The sequence below is a fragment of the Stegodyphus dumicola genome, chromosome 2 (genome assembly GCF_044657685.1).
Source record: "Stegodyphus dumicola isolate Sdum_Otavi_A_Nest chromosome 2, ASM4465768v1".
Classification (NCBI taxonomy): Eukaryota; Metazoa; Arthropoda; class Arachnida; order Araneae; family Eresidae; genus Stegodyphus; species Stegodyphus dumicola.
In genome coordinates, this window is record NC_140769.1 from 162,897,493 (window position 1) to 162,923,276 (window position 25,784).

At 31.3% G+C, this 25,784-nt stretch overlaps 1 protein-coding gene across 2 annotated transcripts in view; it reads left to right on the forward strand.

Moving 5' to 3' along the window:
* Window positions 1-25,784, forward strand: part of LOC118205096 (protein YIPF1) — a 47,691-nt gene that overhangs the window by 15,871 nt on the left and 6,036 nt on the right. For both annotated transcript variants that reach the window (XM_085811393.1, XM_085811394.1), the window contains 5 exons: window positions 2,833-3,007; window positions 10,866-10,979; window positions 17,074-17,228; window positions 22,580-22,699; window positions 25,462-25,524. In XM_085811393.1, coding sequence (XP_085667519.1) covers window positions 2,833-3,007; window positions 10,866-10,979; window positions 17,074-17,228; window positions 22,580-22,699; window positions 25,462-25,524 — 627 coding nt within the window. The remainder of the gene's footprint in view (window positions 1-2,832; window positions 3,008-10,865; window positions 10,980-17,073; window positions 17,229-22,579; window positions 22,700-25,461; window positions 25,525-25,784) is intronic.

A 25,784-nucleotide genomic window follows, 5' to 3' on the forward strand; every position in this document is an offset into this window, starting at 1 on the left:
TTTTCCCAGAAACTCATCACGACAACCCCACCAGATACTATAAAGCATGATCATTTTGGTCAAATTGCATTTTGTGATGCTGCCAATGTGCTCACCGGGTTCAGACTAAGCCTTTTTATGGCCTGTGTTGTTGAAGTAAATCCACTTTTCATTCAGAAGTGACGATCCGGTCCAGAATTTTGTCCGTGCATTGATATTCGAGCAGATTAGTGCAGGCTCGAACATGTTTGTCCTTATCTGCTTGAGTCAGCTCATGTGGCACCCAGTGATTGAACTTGAACATCAAGTTTATGTAATGCATACCACGCCTAATGGACATGGCACTAACATCTGACTTCTTTGCAAACTCTCGAGTGGTTGCATACTGATCTTTTTCCACAAGTGTTCGCAGATGGGCCTCATCAACATCAGCAAGTTGGCTAGAGTGCTCTGCTTCTTGAATGTCACAGTCCTTGTTTTTGAACTTTCAATACCAGACCCTCACAGTGTCATATGATACAGCATAGTACCTAAAGCTGTACACATAATTTGGTGACATTCTGTAGCTGAATTTTTGCAACAGAACTGGAAGTAAATGATAGTTTTAATCTGGTAGCATGATGATTCTATTTAAGACACCTTGTACTGAATGATAATATTTTTTTACAAATTTCACAAAAAAGTATTCTAAAGTAAGTCTCCTTTTTTAAAATGCCAAAAATTGTTTGACAAACTATCATTAAACACCCCAACGTGATCTGTTTGTGCAGACAATATTTACAGTGGCAGGAAACTTTTGTTAAAACCCAATAATTTGACTTTCGTCTTCCTGTATAAATATTTAGAAAAAGCACCGTGTTCTATCCTAACTTTAGTCATGAGAGTGCTAACAATAAGAACTGAAAGTAATTTTTAACTACACCTCCCAAAAAAATCTCACTACAACTAGTCAATAAGAAATTTCAATTAAAATTTAAAAAAAAAAAATCTACAAAATAAATTTGCAACACAACACCATTTATTTTGCTAAATATGAAATTAATATAAATAAAAATATATGACTTTTTTGTAAAGTTCTTGTTTATTATTTAAAAAGATTAATTAATTACAATAAAATTGAAATCATTATGTATAGCATACTTGTAATTTAAAAATATAGAAGTATGTAATTGATCATTATCAATTATATTTATTTAAACTTAATTTATTAAATTTTTATGTGATTGTTTTGCTAGAAATTATTGTATGAATGTTTAATGATGTGTGGAGTTGAATGTAGTAATTCTTTAAATAAGTTAGTTACATCACAACAGTAATAAATTATATTGTAATCATTAAAATATTAGGCATGTAATATAAAATGCAGTACTTAACAATCAGTAACACCACTTTAGAGAGTCTGTATTGCCACATTCAAAACAATGAGTTGACAAAAGCTGTTTTGAAGGTTTTCAAGGTCAACAATCACAGGATTTTTAATATTGATCAGTATCTTGGATCAGCTCAAATAAATTAACCAACTTTTGAATGTATTTATTAACAGCTTTAAAATGCATAAATAAAAGCAGTGGTTTAATTAATGTAGTTTCAATTATGAAATATATATATATATATTTCAAACACTGAAATGTATTCTAAGCATGTTATTCAAGTCTGAATGAAAAGACCATTAAATTTAATGAAACTTATTATAAATATTGTGTGTTTAAAATATACAGAATATGATGATTTCCTCCTCCATTGTAATATATTAAAATAAAAATGAGTCATTTCATCACTTAGCAAGAACTATATTAACAATGGTAACTAGGAAAAGCAATTTTAATTCTTTTCTGAAGTTTAATTAATTGGGAAATGCTTATACTGAAATACACTGCTCAAAACAACTAGAGGATAGTATGATTTTAGATATAAACTGTGGATAAGAAAATTTGGTGACTGATATATGATGCATTGGTGTTGTAAGATATGAGAAAATAAAAGGAATAAACTAACAAGGAATAATTAAATTTTATTGATGATATTTGTTGGTAAACAAAAAATGCACAATTTGTACATATTATAAAAACAAACAAAAACTGAGATTTCGCAGATACAGATAAGTTTCAATAATGGGTATGATTTCCCGTGATTGAAAGCAATGTCACCTACCTACAAGGCGTGAAATCAATGAGGGACTGGGGTACTCTTCCACTGCTAAAGAAAAGAACTTTCAAGCTGCTGTTGTTTCTGAGGATAATAAGTGACTAGCAACCTCTCTCCCTAGAACATTCCAAACATGTTCTGTTGGATTCATATTGAGGAACATGCTGGCCAATCCATTTGAAGGATTCTTTCATCGAAAAGGAAATTGTTCACTAGCTGAACATGATGTGGCCTGGCATTATCATCCATAAGAATTAATTCATCCCTGATTGCTGCAGCGTAAAGGACCACAATAGGTCGTCTGAGGAACTCATCTCTATATTGCTGAGCCATTAGTGCTCCATTCCTGATAATGTAGGTCAATGCAGGCATTGATAGAAATACCACCCTAGACCATTGCTTCACCTCTGCCAAACTGGACACTTTCATGCAAAAATGCCAGGTTCTCTCCAGATGAGAATCTGCCTATTGTCAGGTTATTAAATAATATTAGCAGTTATCATACTAATATAAAAACTATGTAAAATTCTGCAAAATTTCTGATTATCACCAATTCTGCTGCTCAGAGCTATTACCATCAGAATCTCCCCAAATTTATTATCCCTCAATTTTGTTGAAAAATATAGTCCATTTTTTCTTTACTTGTGTGTTTTTTTCCTTCTTCCCTTTTTTTTTTTTTTTTTTTTTTAAATTATCTTTTTATTGTAGCTTTTAGGTACAGAAAAGAAAGATGGGTCATCATTTTGGAAGTTTTCTTATTACCAGAGTTTCTTTGATGTTGACACAGACCAAGTTGTCCAGAGGGTGTTATGGTCAATGGTTCCATTACCTGGACGAGCAACATACCTTGATCGACAAATAAGACCTAAACCTGATTTATATGGTATAGCTAAAAATCATTGCTGTATTTTAGTTATTCTGAAACTGTGTAAAAGATAGTTGAAAAAAAATGCAGATAATTTAGTATGATTAATGATACTAATATATTAGCCAGTCCTACAAATAAATCACTAAACATACCATCCTTAATTCTTCATTGTAAATGTCTGGCAATCTTATTAATTGTTGCAGATTCTACTAGTAAGATGACATTTTTTTAATTTCTTTTCTTCTCTTATAAATATTCTTCTTCCCTCCAAAATAAGGTAGAGAGTAGTTTCTTTTTCATTTCAGTATCAACTTCAAACCAGTTAAAATGAAAATAAAAATTATTTTTTTGGTAACGATAATTATTAACACATTAAATCATTGTTTGATAACATTTTTCCATTGAAATTTCTTTGAATGATGTTTATATATCGTGTGCTAATTTTTAATGTATTTTGTATCATAAGTTTGCTAGATTTGCTGAGAACTGCCGCAAAAGCAATCCATTATTTCTATACTTAGATCAGATCATCATCCTATAAGTAATGTTGTTTTTTGAAGTAGATTTTGAAGACATAAAGAAACAAGCAAGATAAAAATGTAATTAGCTATATATTCCCCATCTGAATCAGTAACATTCTTCCAATGCTAAAATAGGTTTTTTATGGTATTCTTCAAGAAATGAGTCGGCTTCTTAGACAAAAAACTGGACAGGTCTGTTTCAAGTGTCTCGTGTGAACGGTATTCTTTTCCATTAGTGAAGTTTTGCAAGTTTCAAACCATCAATCATATCTCATCATTAGTCACTGGATGATTAAAAAAGGAGGAGAATTTTTTATGTGAATGAAGAGCAAAGTCAAGCTTAGACACTACTACAATTTCTTTCAAATCATGATGAACAGTTCTTGATAGTGATGACTTAACTTTCTCTGTCAGCAAGCTAAGGTTGCCTTGTCAAAATTTACAAATCCATCATTGGCACTTGCAGATATTCAAAATACTTGTGCCAGGTACCTCCTGTGCATTCTTTATAGCATTTTTGCTCTATTTCTTTTTCTAGTCTTGTAAAGCATGATGTGTCTGATCTACGCAGTTTTCATAAGAGACTGCTGCAACAACAAATTAGTGCTTGGTGTACTTACATGACAGAATTTATGTGAATGTAACTGTCATTTCAGTGCTATTTATACATCCATGAAAATTGCTTTTAAAAAAATAATTCATTAGAGTTTCAGTTGCATTACATTACTTATTATTATTTTTTTTTTCATTTGTGTCCTCTCAACATAGGTTAGAAAATGGTGTGTAGTACTGGCAGTAATAAAAGATTAGAAGTAGCTGTATTTACTTATCTGCAACGTGCAAAAATGAAATGATAACTTGATGAAAACACTTTTCATCGATGCTGTGCAATATTTTCTGTTTTGAGTGTTTAGATATTATTACTTTTCTAACAGTTTTGAATACATTATGAAACTGTATTTATGCTGTACATTTTTACTGTATTATACTTTCTCATTATATTTAGAAAAAATGCACTGAATAAAATAAAAATTCCTATTTATCTTTTAAAGTATTCCAAATACATAATATGAATGTAATTAAACTGAAGTTTGCTGAATAAAAAATGCATAATAGTAAATATGTGGGGGTAACATCTTATCATTAAACAGAGATCACACCCACTGTTCAAAGTATCAGGTTTTATTCCTGGTTCATAGAAGAAAAGATAAAATGGGATGAGTATATACAGATGGACTAAATATGTTTAGGAGAGGAATCACTACACTTCCAGTATAAGAATTGTACCTATGTGCAACCAGTAAGCATCTAGTTATAGCTCCTTCACAAGCGTTTTGTTAGACCGCTTGTGTCAGACTTACCGAACCGAATAAAGATGTGTTTACCTGGAGAGTTCCTACCGTAGTTATAGATAGCGACATCTGGTGCTTCGTTGAGGCACAATTCCCACAACGCTCGGCCATCGACAGGTGAGGAGCTTCAAACACTGGAATACATCTGTCAAAATACAAAAAAAGAAAAAGCAATATTTGAAAAATAGTTTGCAAAAGAATGATCTCAGGTTGCAATTCCATTGGACCAAAACTTCATGTGGTCTGCCGAAGTGGAAGTTGCTTCAGGTCCTTCATGAGATGCTACTTATGCTACATTGTAGCGATCATGTGGCTTAAATCTTGACCACTTTATAAGGTCCTAAGAATGTAGGTCTTAGCTTGAAACCTCCTCCTAACTGGGTTCTTTTAATGGCTACTAGGTCGTTGACTGTGTAGAGTGGAGCAGTTCTACGGCGTCGATTGTATTGTCGTTGGTTCTCCTCTTGCAGTTTTAAGATATTCGCTTTGGCCTCTTCACAAAGAGACTCCTTCTCCTGGATTGTGGAGTTCAGGAATTCTTTATCAAAGATTTCTTTAATTCTTTGGTCTGCCTTATTTCTCATTTTCACGCCTGTCATCAGCTCGAAAAGAATGAATTTTGTGGATCCACTGACAGTGTTGTTGATGATTCTTTGGACGTCAGGAACAAATTTAAACCATTTGGCAGGATCATCTACTGACAGTTTTGCAAGCACTAGGATAAGGGTTCCATGAATTCTTTCAATCTGGCCATTGGCTCTTGGAATGCCTATTGTGATTTGTATGTGCTGAATCCCTTCATCTTTACAGTAATCTTCAAAGTCCTTTGAAGTGATAGCAGATCCTTTGTCAGAGATAATTCTCGAAGGATTTCCAAGGACAGTTTTTTGGATTTTTAGCTTCTGTACAGCTTCTGCCGTTGATGTTGTCTTGACTGGGTAAAACCAGATGAATTTTGTAAAAGCATCTACCACTGTAAAGATATGTCGCATCTCTTATCTGTAGAAGGCAGGGATCCTATGAAATCGATGTGGTAAGTGCTAAAGGAATATTGTCCTTCAGGATTGGGTTCAATAGACCTTCCGCTTTGCCTCGCTTTTTATTACAGAGGATGCATTCGACACAGTTCATTATAACATAATCTATTTTCTTTGTAGCATTCGAAATATGAAAATCTCTTTTCAACACATCTTCTGTCTTCTGTACAGCAAAGTGTCCTTTGTTATGTATGCCATGAATAATCTCGAATTTCATCACTTCCAGTACAACGATGAGTTCTGGACCTCTTTCCTGCAGATTCAACTCATTATCTTTTAGCAGATTGTCATCTCTAAGTCCTTTCTTGACCAGAGTTTTCAATAATTGAAGACGTTCATCAGCCTGTTGCGATCTTGGTAGGGATTTCACTTTGCGAACGAGCGACCATGCACACAGTATGCCTACTTAATGTGTCGACATGTCTCATCTGTTGATTGGGTCTGTGGATAACTTCATATTTGAACTTTTCGAGTAGTAGTGCCCATCTAGCTAACTTTGGTGTCAGATCTTTTTTCTGCATTGTCTTCTGAAATGCATCGCATTCTGTGACTATTTTGATTTTTGTGCCTAAGTGTACTTTGAAATTTTTTCAAGGTTTCAACGATCTCTAGCATTTCGAGTTTATAACTTGACATTTTTCTTGTTGAGGTGATGTTTTCTTACTCATGTGATGGATTGTATACAGCTGTCCATCATCTGAGCATTGAAACAACACTGCATCGAAACCATGACTACTAGCGTCCATATGTAATTCCAGAAGTTTTCGCTGCTGAAAAATGTGAAGTACAGGACTTATGAGGAAACTATATCAGAAAATAAAGATAATTTTGGAGAAAAAATATCTTTTTTCTTTGTTAGTTCGGAAACTTTTTAGACAGCTTACGTATGAGAGAGGTACTGAAACAGCTCTAAAAAATAATTAACAACTTGTGAATAACTTTGTGGTAGTATCAGGGGAGATGCTAAATAAATAGCATATTCAACTAGATTCCCCAAAAACGTATCTATGTTTGTATGCATTTATGTTTAGGCATTTCCAGTTACAATTGAGCTGCTTTAAATTATTTTATATTTAATAGTATAAAATAAAATAGTCACAATTATTACAAAAGGAATTTGTAATGATATTAATACAAGGGGTGATCAAATGAAAAGGTACGAAACGGCACAGTGGGTACAAATGTAGACTTTATTCAAAATATACACCATAGGCCTGAGCACAATGATCCCACTGATAAACAAGCCGCAGGATTCCTTGTTCCCAGAATTTCTGTGGCCGTGACGAGACCTCGTTCTTTACAGCATCCTTGAGTATGTCGTCTGAGTTGAAGTGCTTCCTTTTCGGGTGTTTCTTCAGTGGACCAAACACATGGAAATCACAGAGCGACATGTCCGGACTGTAGGGCGGATGGTCCAACGTCTCCCACTTGAACTTGGCCAATTCCATGTGTGTGACTCTGGAGACGTGTGGATGCACATTATCATGGAGCAGAACCACACCTACGTGAGCAGCCCTGGTCTTTTGTTCTTGATGGACCTGCGAAGGCATCGGAGTGTCTCGCAGTTTTTTCTGTGCTCGAGGAATTCCACAAGTAACGGACATTGAATGTCAAAAAAGACGGTGAGCAACACCTTGCCTGCTGACGGCACAGCTTTGAACTTTTTAGGGGGAGGTGATGACGCATGCTTCCACTGCATGCTGTCCGGCACTTTGTCTCTGGCTCGTAGTGATGGCACCAGGTCTCATCACCTGTGATGATTCGCTCCATGAAAGCGGGGTCTTCCTGATACCAAAACAGATGTTGCAGTGCTAGCCCCATACGCAGTTCCTTTTGCTGGTCGGTGAGCTGCTTCGGAACCCAAGCAGCACACACCTTCCAATATCGCAACCAGTCATGAACAATTGTCCACACGGTTCCATAGCTGACATCCACCTTCACCGCCAACATTTGCAATGTGACACGCCGATCACTTCTCACTAGGTCGTCCACCTTGTCAATGAGATCGCTCGTGATGACAGTTTTTGCCTATCCTGGCCTCGAGTCATCACCAACCCTCTCATGGCCTGCACGAAAACGGGCATTCCATTTTCTGACAGACTTGTCAAAGACACATTTCTCCCCATAAACTGTCACCATCCGGAGATGAATAGCTGCCGGTTTCTCACCTTCTGCTGTCAGAAATCAGATAACACCTCGCTGCTCCTCAGTCGTCGAATTTTGCAATGCAAACGCCATCCTGTCCTCATACGGACTGCCGCATCATTTGGACGCTGCATTTGATAAGAGCCTCTGCTCTCTCCTGCGCATGCGGGCGCCCGTGCATGCTCCGATCCCAGTCAGAGACGACAATCGCATCCCGAGATGTATCGCTACATTCTCCCATGGTGGAATATGCAAATATTTAACTGTTATGTTTTTATGTCATTTCGTACCTTTTCATTTGATCGCCCCTTATACATTGGTAAACAGTGTTTTATATCTGTGTGTTTTTCATTTTGTAGTGTGCTTTAACCCTTCGACGCGCGGTGGTCGCGCCCTGAAACCACCATTTTCCGAATTTTTTTCACCTCTTTTTTCCGAAATTTTTGAATGAAGATTAGATGATTACTGATCTTTTACATCTAAATAACACAAAATGACTGTAGAATCATATATGTTTTAGGTATTAATACTTCAGATTGGATGCCTTTTAAAATTTGTTTTCGATGAGACAAAATAACTTCCTTTTATTAAAATAAACAACTTTAAATTTCAGTTAGTCATCGCACATCATGATTTCTATCATAAGCAATAAAAAATTGCAGTAATTAAACTCCTTATATAAAAAAAACCCTCTATATGTATGGCATATGCTATGTGGTTTCAGGGTGCGACAACTGCGCCACTAGAGCATTGTGTGATAATGCTTACAATCCTCTAGAAGCTCGGTGGTCGCGCCTTGAAGCCACTGGCATTCGCTTCTCAATGGCATTCACTTGCTTTTCAAATAGAAATGTTTATTTTTACCCGGATATAGATAAAGGGCTTTGAAACCACATAGTTATTTTATTACTAAACAATACATGCACTTGCCCAGTAAAAAGGTCTTTCTTTTCCAAATACCTTTCTCTGACATCAACATACTTGCTCCCCAAGCTAGTATCGTGATTTTATAAATTATTTCTTGTGGTTTAAATTTAATGTAAATATACTTCGCTATAATTAAAAATAGAAATTGCGTTAAAGTTTTTTTTAAATTAAAAATATTTTCTGAATATTTTGGGATGAAATAAGTATGAGTGGGAAACGAACGATCCGTACAAAGCCAAAAAGACAAAGCCCCCCCATTAACATAAAAAACCACAAATTTCATGTGCCAGATGAAAAGAAACTAAATAACGCTGGACATATACCAGTGAAATTTAAATCCAGGCAGTGTACATTTTGTAGCACAAGGAAGAAACCACATAGAAATTTAAAAAAAAAAACACTGAGTTCTTTTTTATCCTTATTTTATTGAGCTTTTTAATCCATTTATCCAAATGTCCTTATTATGTAGGTACTTATATTTTCACTGCTATAGAAAAATTACATAAATGTTTATTTTTAAATTTTTTCTGACGATTTACTTTGTAAAATAATGTAAAAAAAATTATATATAATGCAATTCTTACATAAATTTTTTTTTAATCCGTAAATTTCTTCATTTATTGGAAATGCGCGTGGAAAATGGTAAAATTTCTTTTCCCCTACTACATCAGTAAGTTTCAAAGTCCTAGATGCGCGGTGGTTTCACAGTGCGACCACCACCCACAAAACAATGGACAAGAGTAGATTTTTTTAAGTTCATATACAGTCAAAAGTCGTTAATTCAAACACCCATGATCCGGGATGATCTATAATCCGGACCTCAAAGCTAAAATCTTTCTGCGCATGTGCCGCGTTGACGCATGCGCATAGGCATTTTACGCGTGCGCGCAAGACATTTCCGACTGCGCATATGCGTTTTCGCGTGCGCGTTTAATGTATAACGGACGGTATAAGCTAAAATTATCTCATTCAGTTAATGTTGATGATTGCGTTGTTCTTTAATCTTCGAATTGGATCCGGCTTATTATTTTTTGCAGATCGTAAGAGCAATTTTATAAAAGTAAGCTTGAACTTTCGATTATGTCAAATAGAATTTCCGATGCTGGAGCTCCCAAAGGATGTAGAAAACGAAAGCATGTTTCGATGTCCATAAAACAAAAAACGAATTGCTACAAAATATGGATAAAGCCATATCCTTTGTTTATCTAACCGTTCGGAAATCTGTTTATCAATTTCACGCTGCTCTGCGCGCGGGGGGGGGGTAAGACATCGCGACGCGCAATGAACTGGAAGTTGATCTGTCAGCACTATCGTTATCTTCAGGGCAGATGTTTTTATTTTATTTGGCTTATAATTCCGTACTAAATGTAGTATTTCATCTCGATGTACTCCGTCTTTGATATGATTTAAATCAAATTCCTCATCATTATAAATATCACGAATACAAATCAAATAGTTTTCTGGTTGCAATTTTCTAATTTCGGCTATGCGTAAGGTATGCTTTACGCATGTGCGCGTTGAAAGAAATGTTTAAAACAGTAAACAAATAAATATTAAGCTTTTTTTTTTTTGTAAATTTTGATACCCTTTAGATCATAATTGCTCATTATTTTATAAATTAAGGTTTCATATTTTTAATTTTATAATTTCTGCATGCCATCTTACCAGATTTAAACTGATGATCTATAATCCGGAATCGCCGAAGTCCCGACGAGTCCGGATTAAAGACTTTTGACTGTATTATTTGTCTCTAGGATCATAATATTCAATTTCTAGAGTTTTTAGTTAAAAAAATTATAAAAATAATATTGCGCGCATCAAAGGGTTAATGGTAATGAATAATGCTGTATTATGATCCTATCGCTGTAAATGTTATTTTTTTCCTTTCTAGGACCATTTTGGATTACAGCAACTCTAATCTTCAGTACTGCAATTAGTGCAAACATAGCCAATTATCTAATGAGTGAAGGTCATGAGCATAGTTGGTCATACGATTTTCATAAAGGTGAAAAGTTTTAATATATTTGAATATATCAGCTCAAAAAATATAAGCTAATATAAAAATATTTGGCAAACTATCAAAAACTAATTTTTTAGCTATTTTTTATTTTGCATTGTAAATATTATTATTTTATTTAAGAAACATAAAATTGGACTTGTTTTTAATGAATAAAATTGTTTCTGCTGAATTAAAAACCAGGGTTTGTACGGTCTTTAAGAGTCCTTAAATATCCTTAAATTTTTTTAAATTGATTTTTGGTCCTTAAAAGTCCTTAATTTTGGCCAAAATCAGCAGAAGGTCCTTAATTTTAATCATCTGAAATTTCTGTCTGTTTTTATGACTGCCATTTTGAGTGTGAATTAGCATTTTGGAGGAATATTTTTGGTAATTCACTGACATATATAGTTGTCTTTTGAATGGGTTCATGGGTTATAATTTTTTTCTATTTCTAATAAAAATGATGGGATACTCGAGTTTCTAAGCAAGAAGTGAAACATAAGCATTTCGAAATTCCTTTTTCCTAATAAAGAACTCTTAAACAACTTTTCGCTTTTGGGGATGTGAATTCTTCTATTAAACAGCTCTAAATTTGGCGACTTGTCAACATTTTGGCGATTTTAGGATCAGTTTCTATAGAAAATTTTTAATTACGAGATCTGACAATTTTTTGACCAGTTTTTTTAAAGCATCATAACATTGATAAATTTCATTAAAATAATGGTAATATATTGAAATTATATATAAAAAATAACATTAAAATAAAACATTCTATTTTTTGCTGTCATATTATAAAGTTTCATTTTGGCAACTTATACAGTATTATGAATCTGATAAATAAGGCATATTGTTATAAAGCATAATTTACAAAACAGCTCTTAGCAAGAGCAAAATTAGCTATGCAATTAATTAAAAATGTCTTCTTTTTAATATTTTCATAGTAAGCGTTTTTCCCATACAATTGTCTCGGAATATTCAAAATTCTCAGAATATGCATCAGTTTTCTTTATAAAATAAATTTTACGCTTTCTCCCTCCTTTTTTTTTTTCAAATATTTCTGACCTTTTGCTGTTACAGAATTAGAAGGGATAATTTTTCTTTAGTATTTTAGACATTGCAGTTTGGAAAGTTTAGAAGGGTTTAAAGTCAAGATTTATAGACCCACGATTCTAGAAAATTCGAGAAATATGTGACAAAATGAAAAATTCTCCATGATATGAACACATAATGGATGTATTTTACAGAAAGTTTGCAATGAATTTCTTACCTTTTGGAGAACGTCTGGAAGAACAATGAAAACATAATATTTAAATGTTTTACTCCTGATACTAAAATCTTTTTCTTAACATGTTTATCTTCCCTTTATTTTCTCTACCTTTCACTAGACACAAGCATCAAAAATATCAAAAATGCTTCTAATCTTATCACTGGGCAGGCATTATAGAAAGGGATTTTTTTATTAATAAAGAAATTGAAAACTTACAATTTAAAAGATTCATCTAATATGCCTTAATGCATCATACACAGAGCTAGCACTAAACACCTGATGCAATCTCTGTGGATCCTAAATTCTAAACTTTTTGCTATTTCTAGATTTTGTTGTTCGGTGTGTCACTAAATTCTAAAAATGTTGTTACAAAACATAAATGTTTTGTAACAACATTTTTAGAATTTACAAAACATAAATGTTTACATACATGTTGCACTCTGTGTGCAGAAATGTGTACGAACCTTGAAAACTGCTTCTAGTTTTTATCCAATACTTTGTCTTCAATAGAATGTTGAATAAACTGGCCATATTTGCACCATTATTACTTCTTTATGCGTGGAACATTTTTATACTTATGAAATTTTATAAATTTTTAAGATGTGTAGAAGTTAATGGTTTTTAAAATGCAAGAAATTAATGAAAAAAATGGTATAAATTAAATAGAATTCTTATATATTATATGTACAATTTATATCATACCATTACTATTTTGTGTAGTCTTGTTATTTTTTTGTTAAAGTATGATATTGTAATAATTTTTCTTGTAATTGGCTTTCTTGACATTCTTAATTAAAACCCAATTAAAATTATGTATGCAATTATGTACTATAAGGTAGGTAAATGTAGAAAGTTTATCTAATACATTTCCTTTCTTTGATGTTAATTTCATAAATTTGTTACAAACATAAATGTTGTTACAAAACATAAATGTTGTTACAAAACATAAATGTTTTGTAGCTTTTAATGTGTATCCTAATATCGTTTAAGAATCAATGTCATTAATTACATGTATTTTAAACTGTGAAATTTTATTAGATTTTGATTCTAATAGGCTTTTTTAACAAATATTGTTAAAAAATAAAATTTAATAGTGGCCATGTAAATCTATAATGACTAAGGTTATCTAATTACCTAATTTAATTATTTATAACTAACTGCTTACCCTTAAAAGTTATCTCTACATATTAAAGCGAGTTATTGCCTTTCATTTAACACTTACTGTGGTCACAAGATAAAACACAAAAATTTAAAAATTCAAGTAAAACTTTTTCTTTGCATCTAGTGAAACTTAAAAATAATACAAAACAACTTATCATCTCTGGTACTTTAATCGCTTATTGGAACATTAAAGTACAAAACATAAATGTTTTGTAGCTTTTAATGTGTATCCTAATATCGTTTAAGAATCAATGTCATTAATTACATGTATTTTAAACTGTGAAATTTTATTAGATTTTGATTCTAATAGGCTTTCTTAACAAATATTGTTAAAAAATAAAATTTAATAGTGGCCATGTAAATCTATAATGACTAAGGTTATCTAATTACCTAATTTAATTATTTATAACTAACTGCTTACCCTTAAAAGTTATCTCTACATATTAAAGCGAGTTATTGCCTTTCATTTAACACTTACTGTGGTCACAAGGTAAAACACAAAAATTTAAAAATTCAAGTAAAACTTTTTCTTTGCATCTAGTGAAACTTAAAAATAATACAAAACAACTTATCATCTCTGGTACTTTAATCGCTTATTGGAACATTAAAGTATATTAACTGGGCTACAATCCCTTGGAACTCTACACAAAGCTATGACACTAACTGCATCAAACAGAGCCTGACTAAGTTTCAACACTTGCCAACTGTGTCTACATCAGGCCTTTCAAGTTTTTTCTAATGAGCAGGTCTCTCTCTAGACAAGCAACAGTGGTGACAACATTCAATCTTTTGTTATGAATCATGCTGATTATGATCTTACTTCTCATTTTAACCTATACCGTTTGACATAAAATCTGCCTGCTATTTACTAAACCTCTAGACTGACTAAATATGTAACAAAATGAGACATAAAAAATCAACATGAAGCTAACTATTAGTAAAATGTAAGTAAATGTCATCTTCTTTCAAATATGTCCAACTATTATAAGTGTAAAATATTTAATCCTACTTGATAAATTGTATAAAGTTTATTTTATTCTCAAACTTATTAATCATTATGTTAATTAATTAATGTTTAGTAATAATGCATACTACTCAGGGATCTATTTTATTTTTAGGATGGTATTACAAAAGTGAAATTCAGGCATAGAATAGTATTTTTAATTGAATTTATTCAGTTCCCATTTGCTCATAGGTCCTTAATTATTTTCATTAATTGTTATTAAAAGTACTTAATTTCTGTGTGCAGAAATGTGTATGAACCTTGAAAACTGCTTCTAGTTTTTATCCAATACTTTGTCTTCAATAGAATGTTGAATAAACTGGCCATATTTGCACCATTATTACTTCTTTATGCGTGGAACATTTTTATACTTATGAAATTTTATAAATTTTTAAGATGTGTAGAAGTTAATGGTTTTTAAAATGCAAGAAATTAATGAAAAAAATGGTATAAATTAAATAGAATTCTTATATATTATATGTACAATTTATATCATACCATTACTATTTTGTGTAATCTTGTTATTTTTTTGTTAAAGTATGATATTGTAATAATTTTTCTTGTAATTGGCTTTCTTGACATTCTTAATTAAAACCCAATTAAAATTATGTATGCAATTATGTACTATAAGGTAGGTAAATGTAGAAAGTTTATCTAATACATTTCCTTTCTTTGATGTTAATTTCATAAATTTATTTTGAAACAGAATGAATTCTATATATAAATAATAGTTTTGAAACGTATTTATTAATTATTTTTTCAGTTTAAAGTACTTAGATTATGTTAATTTATATTCTTTATGTGTGAAAATCTGTGAGCCCATATTGTAATTTTTTATTAACGTTTGAAACTAGGTGGGTTGAAAATTCTGTCAAAAATTTAACATACAACTAAGCCATAATTACTCGAGGACAAGTTTCTAAAGGCAGTTTATGCATTGGAAATGGAAAGAAAATGGGGGAAAAAATCAACCCATAATAAATTTTCGAGTCAGAAATATATTCCATTCAGTTATGTCACAAATAGGCTTTAATAATTTTGTTAGCCCTCAAGGGCTATTAATTTTGTTTTGACATTTTATACTGATTCACTATAAATGGCGAATCACTTTTGAAATTGTTGCCACCAAATATTAGAGCCCTGTATGTTATATTTAAAGAAATTAAATAATGAAGAATCTGCATAAATGTATGTATGTTTCTCGCATTGTGATAAAACAACAGTACCTAGAGCCATCCAATTTTGAATAATGTATGTCTCCACTCGAATATGGGCATCCCGAAACCCAAATTTGGAATCTGTTTTAATATCTATTTCATATTTTGTAAAGCATTTATCTCCAGCGTGCGAGACTGTGTATCGGAAATTTTAAAAATATGCTGTTTTAAATATTTTGCAATATTGCTGTTGGATCAAATTTTATGGTTTAAGTCTGAAGAACATGATATTTAATAAGTAAAGGTAACACACAAAACGTTAAAAAAAGGCCCCTATGGGCGTAATATAAAATCTGAAAGCTTTCAGTTTTTTGTTATGTTTCTTTTATAATAAAGGAAAAAATGGAGTTTTTAGAAAGCCTTCGGAATGCCAAATACTGCAGATGTGAAAATTCCAGATAATTGTCCATGTAAAAAATGCAGTTTATGATAGAAAAGCCAAATGAATGAAAGAAATTTCCTATGAAAAATTATAAAAACAGTCATTTTATTTGTTATCAACTTAATTTTCAAGAACCTGCATGTAAAATAATGCAAGATTAAAAAAAAAGTATTTCAAACAAGCAAAGGAAAGCAACTTGTTTTATGTGTTAAACATGCAAAAGTAAAATAGCTTATGTGATTATGAAATCCTAATTGAGCATGGAAATTGGTGAAGATGCCACCAATCATGCTGGCAGAAATTTAAAGGAACAGATAATTCTTTAATCAAAAGATAGGAGTTAAAGATATAGTATATAAAAATGTTAAATCACTTATTATAATTTTTCATGTTTCATTGCCATTATTTATCCATTTTCAAATAAAATGTGTGTGCCCATTAACGCAAACATTTCTTGATGCCAAGACCATGCTTCCTTGGAAGTACTCCAATATGTGTTGTTCTGTAGAAAGCAAAATTTTAACTTTTTTCCTCCCAGAATGGAAGAGAACATGAAAATAGCAGTGCATTTATATCCTTGGTATTATAAAATCTAAACCAGATTATTGAGAATAATTTGGGTTTACCAAGATGAAGATTTTATGATTTTGTTGTGATCTTTGATTGTGTTTTGTGTGTTAACAGTATTGGCATTATTGCAATCACTTTGGTTCATGTTCTATAGATGCTGTAAAATGGCTTTACAAGCATTTAATTTGCTTCATTTTTGAAGGGAGAAATGTTTTTAAATTTCTTTGAATGCCGAGTAGTCAGAATTTTGCCGTACTTTTTTTTTTTTTTTTTTTTTTTTTTTGAGGGAGGCTTAGTATTGTAGAAAATAATATGGAATGTGGGTAATGTAGATTTTATTCATATTGTATTAATGTTTGAGATATAATGCCCTCATGAGAGTGTATTATTTAAAATGAACATGTATTTTTAAGGATAAATGTATATTCATCTAAAATTCTGTGTTATATTTTGAAATTGCCACTTTTAGTTTACTAATTTTCCATCCTCTTACTTTTTAGTATCTCTTGCTGCAACAGCAATTTACTCCTATGCATTTCTTTTGCCAATTATTCTGTGGGGTTTGATGTGGTATCGGCAGAGTTCAAATCGTTATACTCTTCTTGAAATTTTATGTGTCTATGGTTATTCTCTTGCAATTTATGTTCCAATATCGGTATGTATTTTAGGTGGTGTTTATATATATATATTGCCTGCTGTAAACTTTTAGGGATTTTTAATTTAAGATAGTTAAATTTGTATTCTCAAATAGATGTAGACTTAATGTGTGTAAAATGTGTGTGCCCATTAATTAAATACTGAGCTAAAATTTGTGTATCTTGTATTTTTTATTGCTCTTAAAAGTATCAGTTATATCATATTAAATTAATAAAGTTTCTGCATGTGTTTTATATATTCAGCAACTATTATCATTTTTGATTAAATAATTTAACAAATTTCTTTGAAATTATTAATATAGAAATCTTGTGTTAAAGGAATAATGCATTTACAGAATTAATTATGGATACAATAATTGTCATTAAAAACTTCCATTAACCCTTTCAAGTCAGCACACTTTTGTTTAAAATGTTCCATCTGGATGGATGGGAGTCAAAATGAATCATACCCAGAATGAGTGTTTGCATTACTAAATCTAACTTTAGGAGGGGGAATCACATACACACAAAAAAAGGTCAATTCCTAACATCATAATTTTGGTACTATTTTAAATTATCACTTAAGTTACCATACATGTTAAAATTAGCATTTAATGATCTTTTTCCTTTACTTAACATGAAAACATGTAAAAAAAATTGCTGTCTTTTGAGAAATAATTTTTGGAAGCGTATTCAAATTATTTAAGTCTTAATTGACAAAATACAGTAATAAACTTTGAAATTACCAAAAAAAAAAAAAAAAAAAAAAAAAAAAAAAAAAAAAAACGTACAAGAAAGACTATTTACAAGAAGAACAAAATTTTTCATGGGAAGTAGAAGTCAGACACTCGGCGACCTTCGTCTCTGATAAAATGTCTGTATGAGAATCGCTAGAAATATCACTCTCTAACTCTTTAAAATGAATCATCACTCTCATCTATATTGCTAATTGGCTCATTTACCATGTGAGTATGACCTGTCTCTGATAAATGATGCTTGCTCGGCATAATAAACTGAAGTCAAGGTTTTCTGAAATAAAAAAGGAACACGAGAGATAAAATCAATGCAAAGCATAATAAACCCCCCTCACATATTAACCCTGAAATACCCTACATAGTAGTAAAAAAGAAAAAAAGAATCAAAGGGATATCAGAAACGTGACTGTTTAAATCATGTGGTGAGTTAAAGAGCCAAGCTGTGTTTGTTTACATTACTCCCCAACCTCTGCAACAGCTGACAACATTGCGCAGAACATGATCAAACTGATGGTCAAGATCCTAAACTATATTCTCTTCAAAACTAACGGACACAGGACACCATTTAGTGTTCTTTAAAATATGTTTCAACTAAAAATGCCTTGCTTTAATTCTCCACTGATGCGTTTGTGTGCGCCCGTCTCTGAGAGATGTTCGTAGAGGATGCGTACATGGGACGCCGGTCCAGAAAAGGTTAATTTTATGTTATAACCAGTTACCTTAGTTTAAAAAGAATCCTTTGATGCATAGAGCAATAGTTATGTTCCATAATTTAAACAATAGTCTTCCAAAGTATGGTGTGCCATGAAGCTATTTATTGGAGATCATTCATAACTATAAGTAAATTTTTAAATCATAAGTTGTAATCAGATAGATTTATAAACTGTGTAAAATATAGATTAATTTACAGTAGCATTTCAAGGTGCTCTCTTTTATTTCAGATATAATTGAAATTATTGACCATATCTCAGTTCTGAAAACAGCTGCATCATTTAACATTTCAATATCAGTGTTTAAAATAATTTATGAGGAAACAAAAAAGCTTTATATTTAAAAAATCTTTCTGTAGTTGATAAAAAATAAGCTTAAAAAGTAAATAATGCAACAAAGAAGTAGTGGAATCCTTCTTTTTGGGTTTACATATTCTCGTGAGGTAATTTTTTCGTTTCTACAAAAACAAGTGTTGAGATAAATTGAATTTGACATCAAGTATTTGAATTTGTGTATCACTAAGTGTTCAATCAAGATACTCAAAACAAATGAAAAAATACTTCAGCCATACTATGCTGTCTGAAAATATAATTTATTATTCTTTTGTATAAATTATTTCTATTAATGTGTGGTTTTTATATTAGTATATATATTAACCATGGACATTGATATTTTAAATTTTATTTTTGTTTAGTGGTACCACGGCTCCTCTTTTGTGTGTGGTTGGACAAAGGCAAAAAAAATTTAAACTGGTGGTTTAAGCTAGAAAAATAAATTTTGAGTTTAAAAATATGTATTTGTGTTTAATCAGGGAAAAAAATATGCTAACATTTTTTTTTTTTAACTAAGATTGAAGTTTTATCTAAATTTTAATCTACAGTGGTTCAGTGTTATTTAATTTGAATCAGTGTAAGTACTGAAACAATTATAAGCAAAAGTAAATTAATGAATCTGGAAGTTGCATTGTGAAGCATTAGAAACGCATTATGAAATTCAGTTATATATTATTCTCAATTTTATAAAAATGTTACTCACAAAACTCTGTTTTTAGACTGTAATGTTAGTAGCAGTAGCATTTGTAATTCTGCACAAAATTTTGGGTGTAACAGTTTTGGTAATTTTTTTTTTTTTTTTTTTTTTTTTTTTTTTTTTTTTTTTTTTTAAGGCAGTAGGTGGTAATATTAAAGTAAGCACATATATTCTACTGTCCATGTAATGGTACTTTCATATTCTAAGTTATAATCATTGTAGAAAAAGTATCTGGTTGTAACAAAAGTTTTCTACCAAAACATTTTCTTAATAAAGTTAGGGGGAACATGAAAGGAGTACCTTTAGTGGGGGTCGTACTCACTACCCAAATCTATCATTTTCTCCCAAAATTTTGGTGATTTTTCAAAGCCTTTGGCCTAAAATCTTGGTGGCTGCGAATCCAATAACATCAACCTCGTTTCAGATATCCTGTGCAGAATGGAAGATAGCATCAGCAAGATGTAGTTGCAGGTGTGCAGAAAGGAGTGCTGTTGGAGCTATATGGTGGGTGTGGCAAAAAATACCATTCAACTACTTCCAGGCGGTGAATGCAGACACATGTGATCTTGCATTATCTTGATGGAATATTACCATTTTGCTCTGGAACTCAGTTCGAAGTTTTTCCTTGATAGCAGCATCAACATGGACTAACATCTCACTGCACTCATTATTGTCAAGGATTTTACCTCCCACCAGATAAAAAACATGATCTTTTTGTTTGCCAAATTACGCTTTCTGACACTGCTGATGGTCTTACCAAGTGCAGACCAATCCCCTTTTCGGCCTGTGTTGTTGAAATAAATCACTTTTCATCACAAGTGATGATCTGGTTGAGAATTTTGTCCTTGCATTCATATTCAAGCAGATTAGTGCAGACCCAAACACGTCTGTCCTAATCTGCTTGATTCAGCTCATGCAGCACCCAGCGATTGAACTTGTACATCAAGTTTATGTAATGCATAGCATGACTAATGGATATAATATTAACATCTAACTCCTTAGCAAGCTCTCGAGGGGTTGCATACTGATCTTCTTCAACAAGTTCTCACAGACAGGCCTCATCAACATCAGTAAGCTGGCCAGAGTGCTCTGCTTCTTGAATGTCAGAGTCCTTGTTTTTGAACTTTCGGTACTAAACCTTCACAGTGTCACATTAGTACCTAAAGCTGTATGCATGATTTGGTGAGATTCTGTAGTTGATTTTTTGCAACAGAACTGGAAATATATGATGGTTCTAATTTGGTAGTGTGATACTTCTATTTCAGGCACCCTGTACTTAATGATAACAGTATTTTTTTACAAATTTAACTATACAGTGTTCTAAAGGAAGTCTCTTTCTTTCAATTGCCAAAAATTGTTTGACAAAATATGATTAAATACGGCAATGCAAACTGTTTGCACAGACAATATTTGCGGTGGTGGCAAACTTGCATTCAAACCCAAAATAATCTTCTTCATTCTGGTATGAATTATAACTTTTTATGTGCTAGATTAATTAGATTTATCTATGAGCATGAAGAGATGTAGTAGTGATTTTCAGAGTATCAGAAATTAGTTTCTACTTTTATTATGTAGAATGAAACAATTTTAAATAACTTTTCTAATAGTATAGAGGTGCTATTATTTCATATGTCTTGTTGTGAGACATCAAAGAGACCAATGCTATTTTACTAAATCAGTTTTCCTCTTAATTGAAAGTTGTGTGTAAACTTATATGGTTAGTTAATTACATCTTTATAGATTTCAGTAAGATTTTCCTATTAATTGTTATTTTTGCATTTTGAAATGCATCTTCTTTATTATGAAAATTTAATAGTAAATCATTTTAGCAGTAGAATGGATTTTTTTATCACATTATCATCTATGTAACAGCCATAAAAATATGTAAAATGTATTCTTTGATTTCAACTACTGTCAGATAATTTATTCAGAAAATTATTGTTTAGTCAAAATAAATAAAGCTCTTTATTTAATATTTGAACTGGAATTTATGAGAACACAATGTAATCTTTGAGTATCATGTACTTTAGTAATATCATTATTAATAAGTCTACAATATGGCTAAAAATAGATATGCAATATGTTAGCATATCTACAAAACAATTAATAAGGTGGTAAATTACATATCTATTTCTGTATGAAGAAGGTAATTATATTACTTGGAATATTATGTTTCAGTATAATTAGTAACTATAGAAATAAATTATTATTAATAAATAGTTTAGCAAATTTTATTTTATATGCAAAGCATACAATTTTGTCTTTAATGTATTTTTCATATGTTTTTAAATCTTGTTTATCATGTCTCTACAATGACTTGTCTTCAAGAGTATCTTGCTAATTTAGAAAAGATTGTGTGTAAGCAAAACATCCATGCGAAATTTTACCTGTATTTTAAAAAGTGTCATTATGGGAAAAGCCTGTTTTCTATTATCTTAGGCAAATCTGTAAGTGCCATACACAAATTTATTTATAATTTTTTAAATATTGGCTATGAACAGTAAACAAGTGCTCAAATGCACAGAATCTAAACAAACAGATGGTCTGTTTGTTTAGATTCAAATATAACAATTAAACAGTCCATTAAAACAGGACTTCTGTGCATTAAACAACAGGAATGATCTGTTGTTATCTTGTCCAAGGTGTCAGTGCAGAGGAGTCAAATAGGGCCAAAAGTATCCAGAACAGCAGCAGGAATGATCTCTAATGATATTTTGATAAATGCTGAAGCAACTAAAAGATTGTGGTAAAGAATCAAGGAAACATAAATACATTTTGATACTTAGAATATTAGTTGTATAATAAATGATGAGTGATGGTAAAAATAAACATGAATGTGAGTTGTGGTAAATGTACATGCATAAATTATTTTTTAGATCCTGTGGGTGATTCAAGTGGCTTGGTTTCAGTGGATATTAGTAATAATTGGTGCTGCACTTTCGGGCACTGTACTTCTTCAGACATTTTGGCCCATTTTCAAAGATGAAAACAAAAAGGTATTTGAAATAGTATATTTAATAACATATGCATATATACATATATATATATACTATATAAATATATATATACTACATATATATAATGTAAGCATACTAAATATTTTTAATAACTAATTTATGTTTAAAAGCTTTGATGTCACTCTCTCTTTCATGTGAGCGAAAAGAAACGCAATAGTACCGCCCAATAAAGGATACCCACCTAGCAAGACATTTTATTCCTTAAATAGAGATGGCCCTTTTTCAGAGGGTACATACTAAAAAGTGCAATTTAGTTAGAAATTCAGGTTGTATCAAGTTTTAAATAAATGATATGTAAATATGTAACATAGTCGCAGGTGTTTATTTGAATTCGAAGTTAAAAATGAAAATTTCTAATTTAAAAAGTTTAATTATTGCAAAATGCATGAAAGAACATAGAATTTTGTACTTGCAGAAATTTATTGAAAATAATCCATTACATGGATTTGTTTGAAAGTCTGTGCATTGCAAGCTTTTTTTTTTTTTTTTTCACTTGGATTTTAAAGTCACGGATAAGATCTTCACTGATAATGTCTCATTGATCTTCACTGATGATGTCATCAAAGCAAGCCTGATGATGTCTCATTTGGGTCACTAACAAATTATGTTTAAAGCTAAAAAACAAACAAACACCAACTGTACAGCTTCGACTTTCACAATGGGATGTAAGACTTCATCCTGATACAGAACAGCTGTTACTGAATTGTCTTTAAAGATGTGCAGCTGGGTGCCATATCCCACTAAAATTCTACCACATACCACAATGTTGCTACCTGTGAATGCATGATGTTCTGAGCTGTATTCTATGAGCCTCATTCTGCCCAGACCCTTACACTCTTTTCAATTGATTCCAGGGCAAATCTGGAGGACTTCTCCGTGAATAGGATGTTGTGCCAATCAGAGATGGTCCAGTTGAGATGCTGACTTTAATCTTGCCCATCCAGATTGGGTAGTTAGTGAAACACAAACACTTTGTATTCGGGCATACATTCCCTTCATTTCAGTTCATAGTACTGGCCGATATTGTCTTACCAAGTGATGCTGCAACCATTATGTAACTAGGGAAGGACAGACTTTTAATTAGCTTTCTTGGCTTTTCCGGGGGGGGGGGTGAGAAAAAACGCCAGATGTTCTTTATTTTGAAATTAAAAATCCATTAATTTCAAAATAAAGAACATCTGAATCCCTTAATTTTTCATTTCTTAAGCCAATTGATTCTTCTCAACAATTATTCACACTGCATCTAACCGATGATATAGAAATCCCACCAATTATTGAAATATACTTATCATTCTCATAGCATTTAATGTCGATGTTCAAGATAGTCATTAAAGAACTAAAGAGGAAAAAATTTTGGTGTATATATTTTCAATGTTTTGACCAATGTGAGAAATAAGCTTAAATCTAGATAAGATGAAGAATTTTTTGGCTTTCAGCAGCATATTATTTGAAAGAAAGTTGTCCAGAATTTGCTGAAAAAGTTTAAAAAAAATAATGCACATTTTCTCAAGTCTGCCAAAAATCAGAACAAACGTAATTTAAAAAATTAAAAATTTGCTTTAATTTTAAAAATTTCAAATATTTTAAAGTTTTCTACATTTTTTAATTAAAATTTTTAAACTGAAGTCTAATAATGCATCTTTTATGCTTAAAGAGTCATTATATTATTAACTAAATTAATGAACTAAAACTTTTTTCATTTGTTTTCAAAGCTTTAAAAGATATTTCTTTCATATGGACATTAATTCTAAAATCCTATTCCAATAATTTATAAATAATGCAAAAATAATTAATATATTTTGTTGTGTCCTTTATTCAGAGGGTCTAGGGTTTATTTTTCTAAACTTGGCAACCCTAGATGTAACAGTTTTAAAGGTCACTCATCAGTTCTGCTTGGCAACATACCGATCTTTAGAAAGGGTGGTAACTCTTGGCCAAACAGACATTTATCTCCAGATAACTGGAGTTAACTGTTTGGAATCGTTGCCACATTCGATAAATTACTGAATAATCAACACAAAAAACAAAAAAAAAAAAAAGCATCTTTGATAGATTTTCCTGCCTCATCATGTCTCACAGCACACCAGTGCTCACTGTTTCCCATATATCTTCTTTCAGCCATAGAAACAAAAATATCTTAAATTATCCTCAGAAAGTTGTGAACACTTTGTATAAGCATTTAAATGAACCTCCTGAAGCACATCAGATTGCTGCATGTTAAATGACTGCCTTCTTATTAAGCATATGTTCGAACAGTTAATCATCATGGGCTGTAATGTGCGATATTTGTATCCTTCTATCAGCATCCTTAGCGATTTTAAGCCACTCAGATTCAATGCTTTCGAAAACTGACATTTTGCATTAGATGCTGAACTTTTAAAACTTAATATTTTATTCCATTTATGTTGGTTACATTCCTGACAAACTGAATGTTGTCCCTTAATTCTAAAGTCTTGATAAATACTATATTTATTTTAAAGTAAATTATCCTATTGAGAAATAAATGACCAGTTTATAATTTTAGTAAAATACAAACTGTTTCAAACATAAATGTTTAATTAACCCAAAGTGTTGTTATTGAATACTATATAGCATGTAATAAAAATTATACAGCTAATCTCAATTTAATGCTTTTAGAAATTTTCAACAGTTAATAATTATATTTTACAGTCATCCTGTTGTGTAATTTTCCATAATTTTAATATTTTATATAAAACTAGAGGTTATTCTTTTAATTACAGATTGCTGCTGTTGTTTTATGCTTGATTTTACTCTTCCACACTCTTTTAGCTGTTGGATTTGTGGTATGTATTTTTTTTTTAATGAAGCAGACGTATTATGTTGAATATTTTTGTTTTTATGACTCTGACAAGGCAGTGTTTTCTATTATTCTTGATTCTGATTAAGATTTGAAAATGATAAATGTCATGGAATTCTCCAAAAGAAATAATATAAAATAATTTTATGTCTTTAAAAATTAAAAATAAATAAATTAAACATTTATGTAATTATAAAATACTGTTAAGGTTGTATTTCTGCTGAAAGTTTTATATTTTAGAACATG